This window comes from Alligator sinensis, unplaced genomic scaffold (assembly GCF_000455745.1).
Source record: "Alligator sinensis unplaced genomic scaffold, ASM45574v1 scaffold469_1, whole genome shotgun sequence".
NCBI classification, from domain to species: Eukaryota; Metazoa; Chordata; order Crocodylia; family Alligatoridae; genus Alligator; species Alligator sinensis.
Genome location: NW_005841934.1, coordinates 1,473,630 through 1,487,762, shown reverse-complemented (window position 1 = coordinate 1,487,762; position 14,133 = coordinate 1,473,630). Strand labels below are relative to the sequence as shown.

The 14,133-nt window shown below is 48.5% G+C and overlaps 1 protein-coding gene across 6 annotated transcripts in view; it reads right to left on the bottom strand.

The window, feature by feature from the left end:
• CADPS (calcium dependent secretion activator) overlaps positions 1-14,133 on the bottom strand; it is a 244,038-nt gene that overhangs the window by 135,544 nt on the left and 94,361 nt on the right. For all 6 annotated transcript variants that reach the window (XM_014518002.2, XM_025199035.1, XM_025199031.1 and 3 more), the window contains exons 4-6: positions 11,856-11,936; positions 10,315-10,551; positions 9,199-9,320 (exon numbers count right to left, since the gene is read on the bottom strand). In XM_014518002.2, coding sequence (XP_014373488.2) covers positions 9,199-9,320; positions 10,315-10,551; positions 11,856-11,936 — 440 coding nt within the window. The remainder of the gene's footprint in view (positions 1-9,198; positions 9,321-10,314; positions 10,552-11,855; positions 11,937-14,133) is intronic.

Genomic DNA, 14,133 nt, shown 5'->3' with positions numbered 1-14,133 from the left:
TCTGTGCAAGTCGGATGGGAATTTGTTGGAAACGCATATGCACAATCAAAGACTATTCTCACTGATGGCGAATCTGCCCTCTTGCCAATTCACAACGGACCAGGTCAGGGTGGGGAGCGGATGCATTTTGTAAAGCAACAATTTCAGAGTTTTCATGACAGTCGTTAAATAATACCAACCATCAAGTGGTCTGCCTGAAAAAAAGGCTCTTTGGACTGTTTCTTTGTCAGGATTTCATAGAGCAGGAGACTGACAAATGATTGCTGTACTAAATCGATCTCCTGGGAGCCTACGCAGAGAGGTAAAGCATTGTTCCCAAAAGGAGTGTAGAGAAAGACTCAGTTGTGCTTTTCTAAGCTAAGCAACAATGAATTTGCACAGGTGCTGCTGCATTACACTGAAGTGATGCATCTTGTTATATATTATACATTAAAGAGCTGCCATACGCGGGGCGGGCACCTACAACTTAACGGTGGATTTCTGTAAGTTAGCGGCTTGGACTTCATTTGTATTTAACCGTGTTTTCTTTTCCCCTCCAATTTCCTTCAGTTAGGTACCTTACCTTGGATAACCAGCGTGAGGAGTCTGCAAAATGATGGTCTTCAGATGAGACAAACTGAAGTGCCCTGGTATGTAGCTCATTTTCAGCTGAACGGTTTATTGAGCATGGTGGGTACACACCGTATACTAAAGGTTCGTTAACAGATAAAACTTTACTGGAGTCCTTGGTGATGTCTTTCAGCCGCTAGATGGTAGTGCTGGCCTTCACAGACTTCTCCCTCCTGTCTAAGACTAGCAGGAGCTGTGCCTGGTGCTTTTAATGGCAGGATTTGCTCTTCTATTGCCTCAAAAACTACCTTTTGCTGCTCAAATCCTAAAAATGACTTTGCAGAGAAGTTACAGCAACACCATCCACTCCACTCCACCAAGTACTGGGAACAGCCGGAGCGGCTCTATCGCTCAGCACCGTTTAAATCCTCTCGTTTCCCAAATGCTCTGCATTTGAGTTGAACAGTACAACTTGGGGAGAAGGCTGATAGAGGGAAATGGAAATGTAACCCTAATAAATCTTCACTGGGGGATGAAAAAGTGGCTGGGTTTGCAAAGCTGGCTTGCAGCATACGTGACTTAAAATAAAAATGAGCTGGTTTTTTTTTCTGGAGACAGTGAGAGCGGATGCTGGGTCTCTGCGCCTTCACCAGCTGCAGTTGGTGCACATACCCGGTTTAATGCAGATACTCAGCAAACCCAGCTTTCCCATTTGCCAAATCATTTTAGTAAAATCCTGCCCCGTCGCACCCGCCTGGGAGACATTCACAGTTTATGGAGTGATTATTTACACTTAACACCACTGATCACACCCTGAAATAATATCACCGTAGAAAGAAACAGAGTGCCACTAGGAAAACGTGGCTCTTAATCAGAGCACAGCAGCTCATTTGGATGATGTACGCTGGACAGATTGACAGGACCGCGTGGCGTTTTCACCCACGGCAGACACGAGGGGCCGTTGCATGGGTTTGCTCCAACACAGCCTTCTTGAGATGCTGCTGCTGGGGGCAGAGGAGGGTCCTGGGTCTTGCCGTCCCTTTCCACCTGCCCTGCCAGAGCCTGATGGAGGAGGGGAAACACACAGACACCGTGTTCCTCACTATACTTCCTCAGGCTTCCCACTGGAGATGCGTGTCCTGGACTCTGTCCATGCAATACGATGAAATCCCGAGCGCTTGCAGAGCAGACCGCTTTCTATCACTGGCTGCGAAAGCCTTTTTGCAAAGAAAAAGAGCATCACTAGCAGCATTTTACAGAGAGGGAAACTGAGGCACGGAGTGGTGAGGTGACTTGCCTCCTGGCCAGTAGCAGAGCCGGGAACAGCAAGGACCCCGGGAACAGCAAGGCAGGTCTGGACCCCGTACACGTGCTCTCACATGATCTCTATCCCTGTGCTAAGTACCGTCTTGCTCGTTAAATAATGCTGTGCCCTGGTTGTACAAAGTGCTCAGTACACACACCCATGGCTGGGCACCTCTGCACACGTGCTGGAGCTACATATTTCCTGGGACTGACCAGAAAGGTAAAGCAGAAAAGAGACAGGATTGAAGGAGTCCAATCTGCCCTCAGGAACCTGATAAACAGAGGAGTTTTCGGTTCCACTGTGCCAGTCTCTCAGAGAGATTTTTCCATTTTGATACCAACTCTTTAGTCATTTTTCAGACTAACAACAGCAAGAACAGCTACAACAGAGGCCAAGAGGAAAAACATAATCAGCTTTACAGAAATCAAAAGGGAAGAGGGCGCCTTTGTGCCGAGGAGTTGAAAACCCTGCAGATCAGCTGGAAGCAAACAGAAGAGATTTTGAATCCCTAATTAACCAGGCCATTGCAGCACACTAGTGAAGGCTTCCTATAGCAGCTCACTCAATTGTCACACAGTAATAGCAAAGAGGTTCGGGGGGTTTTTTCTCCCTTTCTTTGGTTTGTTTAATGACTTCTCAAAAGTTGCCATTTCCAAAGAGGGAAATGTAATAATGTGAATCCCAGGAGCTTTTGTGAAGAACACAATCACTGCAAGAAATGGTATTTGGAGAGCAGTGCTACCAGACTTAGAAACAAATCCAGGAGGATTTCCTCCAGAAACAGCCATTCCCACGTAGGCCAAATAACTTTCTTTCCAAGCCATGAACGCCTTCCAAAGGGTGGGAGGGTAGGTGCCAGCTTGCAAGACAGTGGACCTCACTGCGATACACCGCGGTCCAGGCCCAGTTCGATAGATTATCCCCTTTTACTTCAAAGGGATCAACGGTACTTAGGTAAAAGGAACCTGGCTACATGCAAGGATGCGTGCAGGACTTCGGATGCCATTTTGAACGTGTGTTGTCAGGACCGCATCCTCTTGCTCGAGCAGGTGCCGAGGGGCAGACTGGCCTCAAGTTTACAAGTCTCAGTTTACAGTGGGCCCCACAGCTCCAGGGAGAGGACACAGAGCTGGACTAACACAGTGACAGACTCCATCGGCGCAGCTCCTATGCAGGCCACGGTGGAGTTTAAAACCACTTTACCATCATCCCTGGAGCTTCGTCTGTCCTCCAGCGTGTACCACCCTCAACCAGCTCCACATCTCTGAACAAACTGCAGGATGGTGGGGTTCACACAATGAGCAGGGAGCGTTAATCTCCTATAGATGCTGAAGATGAAAACCCTCTCTGTTTGCAAGGGATCCTGATCAGCACTAGCTCTCTGAAAATACTGCGCTCTGACCAGCGAATCTTGACGTCTGCAGAAGGCTCCAGGCGATCCCTAATGAAACAAAACTGCAAACATCTGTAAAACTCCAATGTGAAACTAGGCAGCTCAAACGCTGATCCAATTATTTTGTGTAATTAAGGCAGTTCATTTGAACACTGAAGTGAGCTGTAGAAGGAAGGCGGGGGGAGAAAACAGCAAACCTCTCATTTTCAATTTTCTGGCGATTTGATTTTAGCCAAGGTTGTGAATTCTCCTCGGGGCTTTGCAATAAAAGCAAATTTAATTTTTATTTAGAAATGTGAAACCAACTTGTCCCGACTGACTTTTGTACTGGGAGAGCAAAGACTATCTACTCGGGGACCTGTGCAACCCCCCAAAAAGCAGGGAAGCCGGTATGGATGACAACTATTTCGGTTACCTGTGGCTCCAGATGACAACTATTTTAATCACTGGCTGAGAGACCTGAAGCCACTGCCCCCAGGTGATCTCTCTGCCCTTGCCCAGAGAGACAGCCGGGCAGTCTCAGCACTCCCCATCACGAAACTGGTGGCTTGAGAAACCACCAGTATGTGTATGGGAACAACGCGCCTGTGCACCTGTCCAGAGATCGCTGATAGACAAAATGCCAGCAGGTGGCACTCGAGGATACGGAGATTAGTTTCCAGGCTTGGCAGAAGTGCACAGCCTTCCTCTAGTACCTCTGAGCCTCGGGTGCAAGCAGTCGCATCAGACTAGGATCTGGAGATACAGGACAGGCTGCATTTGTGGACCCACTAGCCTCCGAGCTGAACCCAAAGACCCATGAGCAGGAATAAACATGATGCCCTATGTCAGGAAAGGACCGAATGACCAGGTCATAAACCCAAATGGCTGGGTTTTGATACGCCAAATTTTCCTCTCACTTAAGTTAGCATAGCTCTCTTAACTTTAGCCCTGCACCGTGTGAAGCATTTCCAACTAATGATGTGTTTATTATTTTATTTATAAATATATAACCTAATAACAAGAGGATTTAATTCACTTTTCACCGTCATCAGATATTCCCAGCGTCATTTGCATGTAACCATATCAGGAGGATAGACTACACCGAGGGTATAGGTCATAGCTGTGTTGGTTTAAGGACATAGGCAGACAAAACTCTTTGGGTAAATCTAATATATGTTATTACTTTATTAATGTATTATTATTTATTTCATTTAATAAATTATTATTTATTATTGTATTAATCTGGGAGCTTTGGGGCATCCTTCAGTTTGTAGCAACAGTTGCACTACAGCATCCAGTGCTTGGGAGGGAGACACACTGCCTGAATCCATGAGAAGAGCAGATCTTCTATGGCTGCACAGAAGATTGATCCACAGAGGAAATTTCCACCTCGAGAGCTAGGAAGTTTTGTGTCCCTTTTTGCTACAGAGCTTGTGTGATCCTCAAGGTGATTTTCAAGGGCGGAGGTTAAAGTTGCAAGCTCTACCCACTCAGGGAATCCCAATTTGCAAACATCAGTCGATGTCCAGGGGACCGACAGGGCAAGGGGTGTGATGGGGAACCCATCGATCTGGTGATCTTCCTGACAGTAGCATTCAATGCATCCCAATCCTGGCTCTGCCTCGGTGCACTTCCCCAGCACAACGCTGCGAGTGCACTGCGGTTCTGATCTGCGCCGCCCCTTGCTATTTCAGCTCTGACTCTCGCTCTAAAAATGTGCCGTGCTATATATAGGTGCTGAATCTAGTAATCCTGCCGCGAAAGGATTGCAGCTGAAATGGAGCAGCGTGGGCGGCGGAGAGCCTGCGCTCAGCCGCGATGGAGCAGCAAGGGGGAACGCTGCCACTCCGAGCCATGGGACGATTTCACACCCCAGCAGATTAGAGAGCAAAGCAAAAGCTTCCTTTAACCCCCTCCCTAAAAAGCACCTGGTGGGACTGCCGATCGAATGCTTCCCACTGGAAGGCAATGGGATGAAGTTTCCTCCGTGCTTTAGAGGCTTATTGCAGCCAATGGGATAATTAAAAATATGCAAATCTCCCCTGGAGCTGGATGGTAGCACAGTTCAGTCAGTGCTGAATGCTATAGACAAATCTACCCTGTACACTCTTTGGATCCACGACTGTCTCTTACGGAGGGGGGCAGCGCACAAAGCAGCGGAGCCTGAAGCAGAACTGTAAGCCCAGTGGTTCATCCAGTGTCCCATCCTCTCCCCTCGGCATGTTCAATAAGGTGCGCTGTTTTCTGAAGATTTGTGGTAGCAGGAGGATTGTTTTTCGTCTCCCCGCTGTCACACGCGTGTGTGTGTGTGTGTGTGTGTGTGTGTGTGAGAGAGAGAGAGAGACAGGGTGTGTGCAAGTGTGAAGGCAAATAGCATGCCTGACCCTTGGACTGGAAGCAGGCAAGGTCCACAGTGCCCTGGCAAGTTCCCTGTACCTCTCTGCAGGATGAATTGTATTTTGGGGACAGAAAGCATCTTTATATCGAGGAGCAGAGCTGCTACCAGCAAGCTGTGTCCGGACGCTGCGGGTGTCAAGCCTGGGGCAGGGGGAGCCTCGGCAATAAGGACTCAGACCTTGAACTGGGCTTAGCCTTCTAGGGGAAGCTGGGGTGGGCATCCCGCTCACAGCAGCATGCTTTGTACAGGAGGTGTGCAGCACGGCTCTGCCCCAGTTGCTGTCTCCTAAGGGCGGGTGGCTTTGTGCTCAGACAGTCCATTTCATCATGGCCCAAAATAACCCTGCTCAAGGGTTGAGTCCTGCAGACTGTATCGACACAAGGATCTCTCCTAAGAGCCGTGTCCTGGGGGCCAGGGGCAACGCTTGCCTGAGCAAGGATTTCTTTCGGGGACGGCTGCAGGCGTGGAGCCTGACGTGCAGACTGATGTGCAGACTGGTCCAAATGTGCTCTGCAAAGCAGGCAGGCATCACTCCTTCTCAGTGGAAAGCAAAGCAGCAAAAAACAGGAACTTCAGCAAGCTCTTTTGGAAATCCTCTTCCCAGAACAGCCCTGCCATTGCCTTCTCCAAGGTGGAGGATGCTTTTGAGGAGTCTGGCTGGCTGCAATGCCCTTGCTGGTTGGGGACGTTGCTTTGAAAAGGTGTGCAGCATATTCACATGGATCTGGGCAAGGGCGGCGCGGCATCAGCTTCTTTTCTGTCGTCAGAAAGGAAACAGATGCCCGTGAAACAATGCTCCGGTTCTGCCGGCGCGGCTGGGCGAGCGTGGAAGTCCGCAGCTGCGGCCGAGTCGCTGTGTTTTAAAATCCTTCCCCAGAAAACGGGTTTTTCCAAATAAACAATGGCAGCAAAATATAATCTTAAAACTCACAAAGGCCTTCACATCGGATTTGTTGCAGGCGGTGTGCTTTGGAGCTTAACGGCCCTCTGTGCTTCCCTGATTTTTAATAGAGAGCTGGAAACTGCTCCAGGTGGAACCACGCAGCTCATTCAGTCAGACCGCAATGTGCCAGTTCATCAATGGTGTCTGCAAGTTCGTGACAAGGCTGCCGGGCTATTTGATCTGAAAGCCCTTGCAGGAAAATACAGTGAGTCCAGATGCCCTTCAGCCTGCACGGAGCAAGCTTTGGATACTTTCAGCTTGAATAATCCTGTTACATATATATACACACACACGTGTATATATTAATATTCTCATTATATAAAAATTAGCAAATACAAATGACAACCTCAACGTTTGTTTTTTTTTTGCTTTTTGCAAAGTAGACTTCCTGTTTATACCTCCTCCTGAGTTTTGGAAATGTCTGTATGCTGCATTTATATACCCATGAGGAGGGCAACATGATGCTTTTGCTTCTTGTTGAATCAAAGATGTTAAACTTGGTTTGTCTGAGCCTTGAAAAGTATTAATGAATCATTATTGTAGAATGGTCACCTAGAGGAAACTGTGTGCTTTGAAGCTCATCTTGAAAGCATATAAAAGATCTATGAAATGGATATGACTCATTAGGTCACCTAGTCCAGCCCCGTTGTCCCTCCAGTGGGGTTTGTGGTACCCTGGAGAAGAGAAACCTGAAGCTCTAGGCATAACTCAGCATTCTCCAGAAAGCTGTGTCTGACCTTGGAAATTTTGCACCGTAAACCGGTATAGCATGAATATCATTTAAATATGAAATCTCCATAACGAACTAACTGGAAAACACAAATCTCATACCCACGTAGGCAGCATCTCAAATGCTTTGTACCCAAAATAAGAAGAGAAAAGATACCCATCATTTCCTGCATCAACAACAAAGATCTTGTTTAGACAAACCGGACTTGACAGTCCCCCTTGCATTTCGAAGAACAAGCATTGCCAGGGGGCTGCGATAGTCCCTCAGCTCACTACGAGGATGTGCATGAAGGCTGACGGAGGCACGCTCAGCAACTACTCGGCAAACCCTTTTGCACAAGGAAGCCACTGCAAAAACTGGGCTTGGGCTTCCTGCTTGCCAGAGGGCTAAGAAAGGGCAGAGACGGAGGAATGAAGGCATTTGGAGACTCAACAGCACAAAGCACGTTCTAGGGCTGGGTGTTAAGTTAACACTGGAGGAAATCTGATGGCGGGGGAGTTGTGTTGGTATTAAAGCTTGTCTAGATGCACGTTGCTGGACTAGTGGCAACCTAAGGCATAGGAAGATTGCTTTTTATGATGAGGAGAACAGCAAATTCTTACAAGAGCTTCTGGGTCCAAAAGACCGAGTGAGAACAACAATGACCACAAGCCAATGGAGCGTGCGCCCAGAGGTGCGTTCAGATCATGCAACAGCAGGTGCTTTGCATCACGGGGCCCCAGCGTGCACATTGCTGAAGGCAAGACACCGCTGGGTTATGAGCACGTGATGTGAAACATGGCTGCTTGTAAATGCACCGATCTGAAAAAGAGCACAAAGTCAGCTCGTGTGAGAGCCCAGGAAGACAGGATGGCCTGGAAAGTTTCACACTTGGATTGAGATCCAGAGGGGAAAAGGATTGGGCTGGCTGGGGTGCCGGTGCCCACGGAGAGTTGGACCCTCTCCAGACAAGGAGCGCTGGCTCCAAGGTTTCCATAAAAATCAAGAGCCTCAAAGCTGACTGCTAAATCTGCAGTTATCAAGATGATGCTTACATGCACGTATAAAGACACGGGTGTGCGTGTGTACACGCATGTGAATATACTCTGTGATGATGTGCTGCAGTACAAAAACATTTTAAAACTGGCCCTGAGCCCTGATGCTCAATAGAGCGGGGGCTAGGATGGGAGAGAACAAGGGGAAGGAGATTTTGGAAGAGGACACGGAGGCAGGGAAGGGGTGAAAGGTAAAGAGTGCTGTCTAGGCATGTTTTTACACCGCCACCAATTTCCATCCCTTCTCTCCATACCGGTATTTCTTCACAGGACTTGAAAGCCTCACCTCTCTCTTTTCTCTGCCCTCCTACACCTACGCATTTTCATTCCCCTTTTCTTGCTGTCATTGGAAAGGGCATTTCTCCTTGATCCGCTGAGTTTCTTTCTCTCATAACACTTCCAAAGACAAGTGATGTATGTTCACAGGACGGCCGCGGCTGAACAATTACACACGTGCTGCACTCTACACACGCCATCCCCATTTAGCAAGGTGCTGAAACATGTTCTTTGCACGTGCACGTAGGCACACACACTTACTTACATCCCAGTGACCTCAGTAATACCCCGGCATGTCTTTAAGGGCTCTCCTGAATAGGGCTCATGTGAAGTTTACCTGTTCCAGATGCAAAACCTGATCCAGGGTAACCCCCCCTTCGTGGAAAAGCAGGTTTCACATCTGGATGAAAACGAAGCACGCTTCCCTTTGCATATTCCAATGCTTCTTTCGGACCTGAACATCGATGAGCACACAGATCTTAGCTCCCCGCGCCGATTTGCTTTTCACACAAAAGAGCAGAGCTGGGCAACAGCAGAGCAGAGCCGAGCCGGCAGGAGGGCAAAGGATAAATGGAGAAGCAACTCACGTGGGCTTGGATGCTTCAGCCTGGTCGGTCTGCAGTTTCTCCCCACCTTCGACTTCCATAGTGCAATAAACAATGCGGTTCGGAGCCAAGGACTTCAGGCCCTGCACTTCCATGATGACGACCTGCAGAGTGCAGAGAGGATGCACGAGGGAAGGACTAAGCAAGATCAAACACAACCGGCTTCCTCCCACCTGGAGGGCTGCCCTCAGGAGGTGCTGAGCACCCTTTTCCCATTTGCACCGACGGTCCCGAAAAGAAAAGCGAGAAGCGATTTTCACCGGGAGCTGAAACAACACGACAGCATTGCTGTTTGCATCATCTCAGCATCTTGCTTGTGAAGAGCTAGAGGCTTCTGGGAGCCAGGCTAAGATTGTGCGGGGTGCGGGGCGGCCTGCCCATTGCCTTCAAGAAAGAGCAAGGCGCCCCTGCAAACCACGAGCCAATTTGCAGGGCTCTTTCCAAACTTACGATGCTCCCTGCACTTCTCTAATAGTTTTTCAGCTCTCAAGCAAGGCTCACCGAGGAACAAAGTGACACCTCTAATTGGCAATAATCAAATGCAAAGACACCTAAAGCAAGAGGCATTTGTAATGCAGGAGCCAGTAATAAAGGACATGTCTGTGTGAAATCACACCAATGGATGTTCTGTCCCTGAACTTCTATTTCTGATCCATCAGCCCTTATTACTGCAGAAAGAGACTGGGACTTGGCAGGTCTCGGAGATGGCGCACAGACACCGGGCAGCCAGATTCACCCCTGAATTAATCCCATAGCTTTTGGTGAAGTTACGTCAGGGATGAGCTTGGCTCCAGGTAGCCACGTGTGGTACAACCCCTGTCTCCCATTGCGAAGATGATATCTAACAGTGCTTCTTTTTGAGTGATTTTCTACCAGCCCCCCTGAGTTTCAGCAAAACAGAGGCATCCAAATGGCCATTTAGAATCAGCCGCTCTTGGACAGTCGGAAATTGTTTGACTGATCTCTGCCCATCCTCAAGCTGCTACAAGCTGCTATTATAATACCCATCCTCATCATTTGCACTGATTGCTGTAACCGCTAATCGCACTAACTCTCCAGATTTTACAATGGAACGGAGAAAGTTTTTATAGCTTTTACCTCCAAGGAGAAAGAGAGCACAACATCCGACTTGGAAAGCTGGTTTTCGTTTTCTTCTCCCATGTCGATGATGGAGGTGTTGTGGCTACGTTTCAGCTTCTGCAACTTGAACTCCGAGCCTCCTTTGGAGACGGGCATGCTTTCCAAATTGGCCATCAGCAGGTTGACGGATGACTTCAGCTCCTCAATGTACATGTTTTCCATTTCTTTGGATACAAATTTTGGAAACTTGCGTTCCTGGGATTAAAAGACAAACCAACCAACCCAACTGTTAAGATTCAATGAATAAATCGGCAGTCACTCCTTGCATTGGGCGTTGAGCGTCATGCAACAGAAAAAACCTGGCAGTGTCTCCCCATGCATTTGGAGCGTATCCTGTTAAACACACCCAAGGCCAGCTCCTCAGCTATCAAGAAGTCAATCTGCTAATTGACACCTCCCCTCTCCCAGTTCAGCCCACAGCTCTCCAGTTTGTTTCCTCCAGTCTTGGGAGTTTCTTGTCTACATGGCACCTCCATCAATGTGCCTGTAGGTATCCTGACAAGAAAAGAGCCCTCATTCCCTTTTCAATGGCCTGGTCCAAGGCACAAGAGACTTGCCAAAGGTCACAAAAAGAGTCTGTGGCAGAGCCAGAAACTGATCCCAGCTGCCCTGAGTGCAGGGTAATGCCATAGCCTGGAGGCCATCCTTTCCCCTGGGCTGGCATGGCCAAGTGTGCCCAGCTGCGGTTCATCAAATTTCAATAGCTCCTAAATCTGTCGGGTTTGGAAACAGAACTAAGCTGCTTTAGGATGAGCCTTGACGGGAGGAAGAGGTGCTCTCAAGGAAATTAGTCCTGGCACAGTCAGGACTAATTTGATGTTGTTTTATAGCATATACTTTGCATAAGACAGGGGCCACCGATAAAACATCGGAGTGTATTTTAAATGTCAGGACTGCTGATTGATGCTCTGATGCTGAGGCATTAATGCTTCATCACCGGGATACTCATCTCTCCAAATGCGCCGGTTTTGGCACTGTTTCCACGAGCCACGATTTCAATGCAAGGAGGAGCTGAAGCATCTCAGTGGATTCCTCGTGGGGAGTCCAGCCCTTGTAGATCCTAGGGAAGCAAGACTCCCACTGAAGGGGGTCAACACTTCGGGGAGAGAGGCTCAGTTGCCTTTCCTGCAACATGGGACAACTGAGAGGAGCGTGTTGGGCAGGGGTGTCATGGGAGGCAGGTGAGGAGTAGGGCGAGGAATAGAGGTGGGGATTGCTGAGGCTGCAGAGCAGGTTCAGTACCATCAGGACATCACCTCTTGGTGGATGCCATTTCCAACAGCACTTCTCCACCGTTCCCTCTCATTTCCCAGGGGGAATTATGAGCTTGAGCAACACAGATACCACCGAGTCCTGGGTGCTTAGAACCAAGCCCTAAATCTCCTGGTGTTTTTAGGTCGCAATGGTCGAGGAGAAAAAGTTATCTTGGAAGGGGAAGTGTGTGATGGCCACGCAAAGTCCTGCTCGGTCTGGTTACCGTACTTACAGACTTTCCTTACCTTGGCGATTTGCTCTGCCATTTGAAGACGCCCATCTAACTCACGCCGAATTTGTGCTGCTTGCTCGTCTGGATTATCCAGCTGTACAAGGCACAAAGAAGATGGGACAAAAGAGGACATGAAGGCATTGCCCGTTAGAAGCTGCTCAGCATCTTTAATATGTTAATTAGTTCACGTTCATATTGCGATAGCACTTGCAGACCCCAGCCAGGGTCAGACTCCCATTGCCATAGGCTCTGCACACTGGTCTTTGAATGAGCTGGCCCAGTCAAAAGCCACTCGTCAGGCTACATGAGTTGTCCTCCTAGGTAAAAAAATCCACCATAGGGAGGTGTTAGAGTCACTCTGTGCAGCTGAACAATGGGGGAAACTAGTCTCATTGCTGCTTAAAAATGGCACTAGGTGATGCAGAGGGAGTGCATAATAACACCCCCATGTAGACACAGTGGCGGGGTGAGACCTCATCCAAGGCATCACCTCTGCCCGTAGGCCCAAAGTTCCTTGTTTCTGTGCCAAGTTTGGCCTCCAACCACCCACCTGGCACCTTCCCAGATGTTCAATATCTCATGATTGGCATCTCATACTTCACCCCCACTTTTCTTTGTTCATTCTCCCACTTGCTCAGACCCACTCCTCTCCTATCACCTCCTCCTCGGATGCTGCGCTTGCAGCTTCAGGGGCTGGGATCCATCCTGGGGATTCGGGACCTGCATTGCCATCAGAATGGCTAGCGTCTACTATTCGCAACAGGCGCTCCGGGCTCTTGCTCTTTCTAAAAGTAGTAGGAAGAGCCGTTACAACCGCTCTCACAGCGGGTTCAGAGGAGGACGTGATGGGTGGCTCTCAAAGTTCGCTGTGCCTTTTATTTGTGCTGGAAGTGCCTTGCAGTATCCCTCGTGTCAGTTTGATTTGGCTGGCGAGAGCTTTTAATTAAGCAATGGTGACTGAAGGGGAGGGCATTTCGTAGGCGCTAATGACTCAAGCCTGCAAGTAAAGCCAAGGGTTTGGGATCGAGCTGGTCAGTCCATGCTTGGAAGCACTCTGCCCAGAGATCCTCTGTGCTGCAATACAATGGGAAAACACACATGGAAAAGCTGAAAGACACACAGAGAGAGGTACCTTTTCCCTTTCTTAAACATCTTTTATGGTGTTAAGTTAAAAGTTGCAGTGTTTGTGTCCACAAAAGCAGCACTATCCTAGCAGCAAAAAGTCCAGGGTGCAATCCCAGAGTCCCTAATGAGACAAACTTCCCACTGACTCAGGCCCAGGGGCTATTCTGAGACAGCTGCAGGGAACATCGGTTTAGTTTGAAAGGGAATAAAAGAGAAATTGCTAACAGCACAGGTGCTAAATTCACAGCAGCTTTAAGACAAATTAAAAAAAAAGAAATAGAAGGAAATCAGCAAGTACTTGTTTGAACATTCAATGGTGGCAGATGACAGGACAAGGAGCAATGGTATCAGGTGGCTGCAAGGAAGGTTGAGGTTGGATATTAGGAAAACCTCTCTTACTAGGAGTGTGGTGAAGCGCTGGAACAGGTCACCCAGAGAGGTGGGGGACTCTCCATCCTTGGCGGTTTGTATGATCTGGCTCGACAAGGCCTTGGCTGGGATGATGTAGTTGGGGCTGGTCCTGCTTTCAGCAGGGGTTGGACTAGATGTGACCTTCTACATCCCTTCCAGCCCTCATTTTCCCCACCTGAAATGGGGGCTGAGTAGTTTTGTGGCACTTAAAGCTGTTCTTTGCTTTTTGGTTGAAGACAGGCAGGGACTGCTCTGGTCTCACTAGCTCCAGGGTTAACCCATTGTGCCCAGTGTATAAAACACACAGAGAGAAGTCTGAATCAGACCCAAAAGAAGTATGCCAGAGGAATAGTGTGACAGTATTATGGACACTTTCCATAATACTACTACTGGGCTTTCAAACTCCATCAAGAGATGCGGAGACAGCGGGGACCTGAAAGCTTGAATGGACCGCATGCTAGTAACGATCTCTCTCTCTTCCTGGGATGCACACTATCACCCGGTCTGGAAGCACGAAGCATTTCCACCCTGTTTTGGTTCATCTTTCTCCTTTACGTAAGAGGCAATTGTAATTCTCAGGTCACCCTCTCCTTTCTTAAAAGCATCTCTCTGCAGGAGACAAGCTTTCTACAGTTAAAATCTCAGGCCAGGCATTTTGTATGCGACAATACCAAGACCATTCTTGAGCCTTATCAGCAGTATCCTACCAAAAAAGACTTCTATTGCAATATACTGCATACAACTCCACTCTCTTT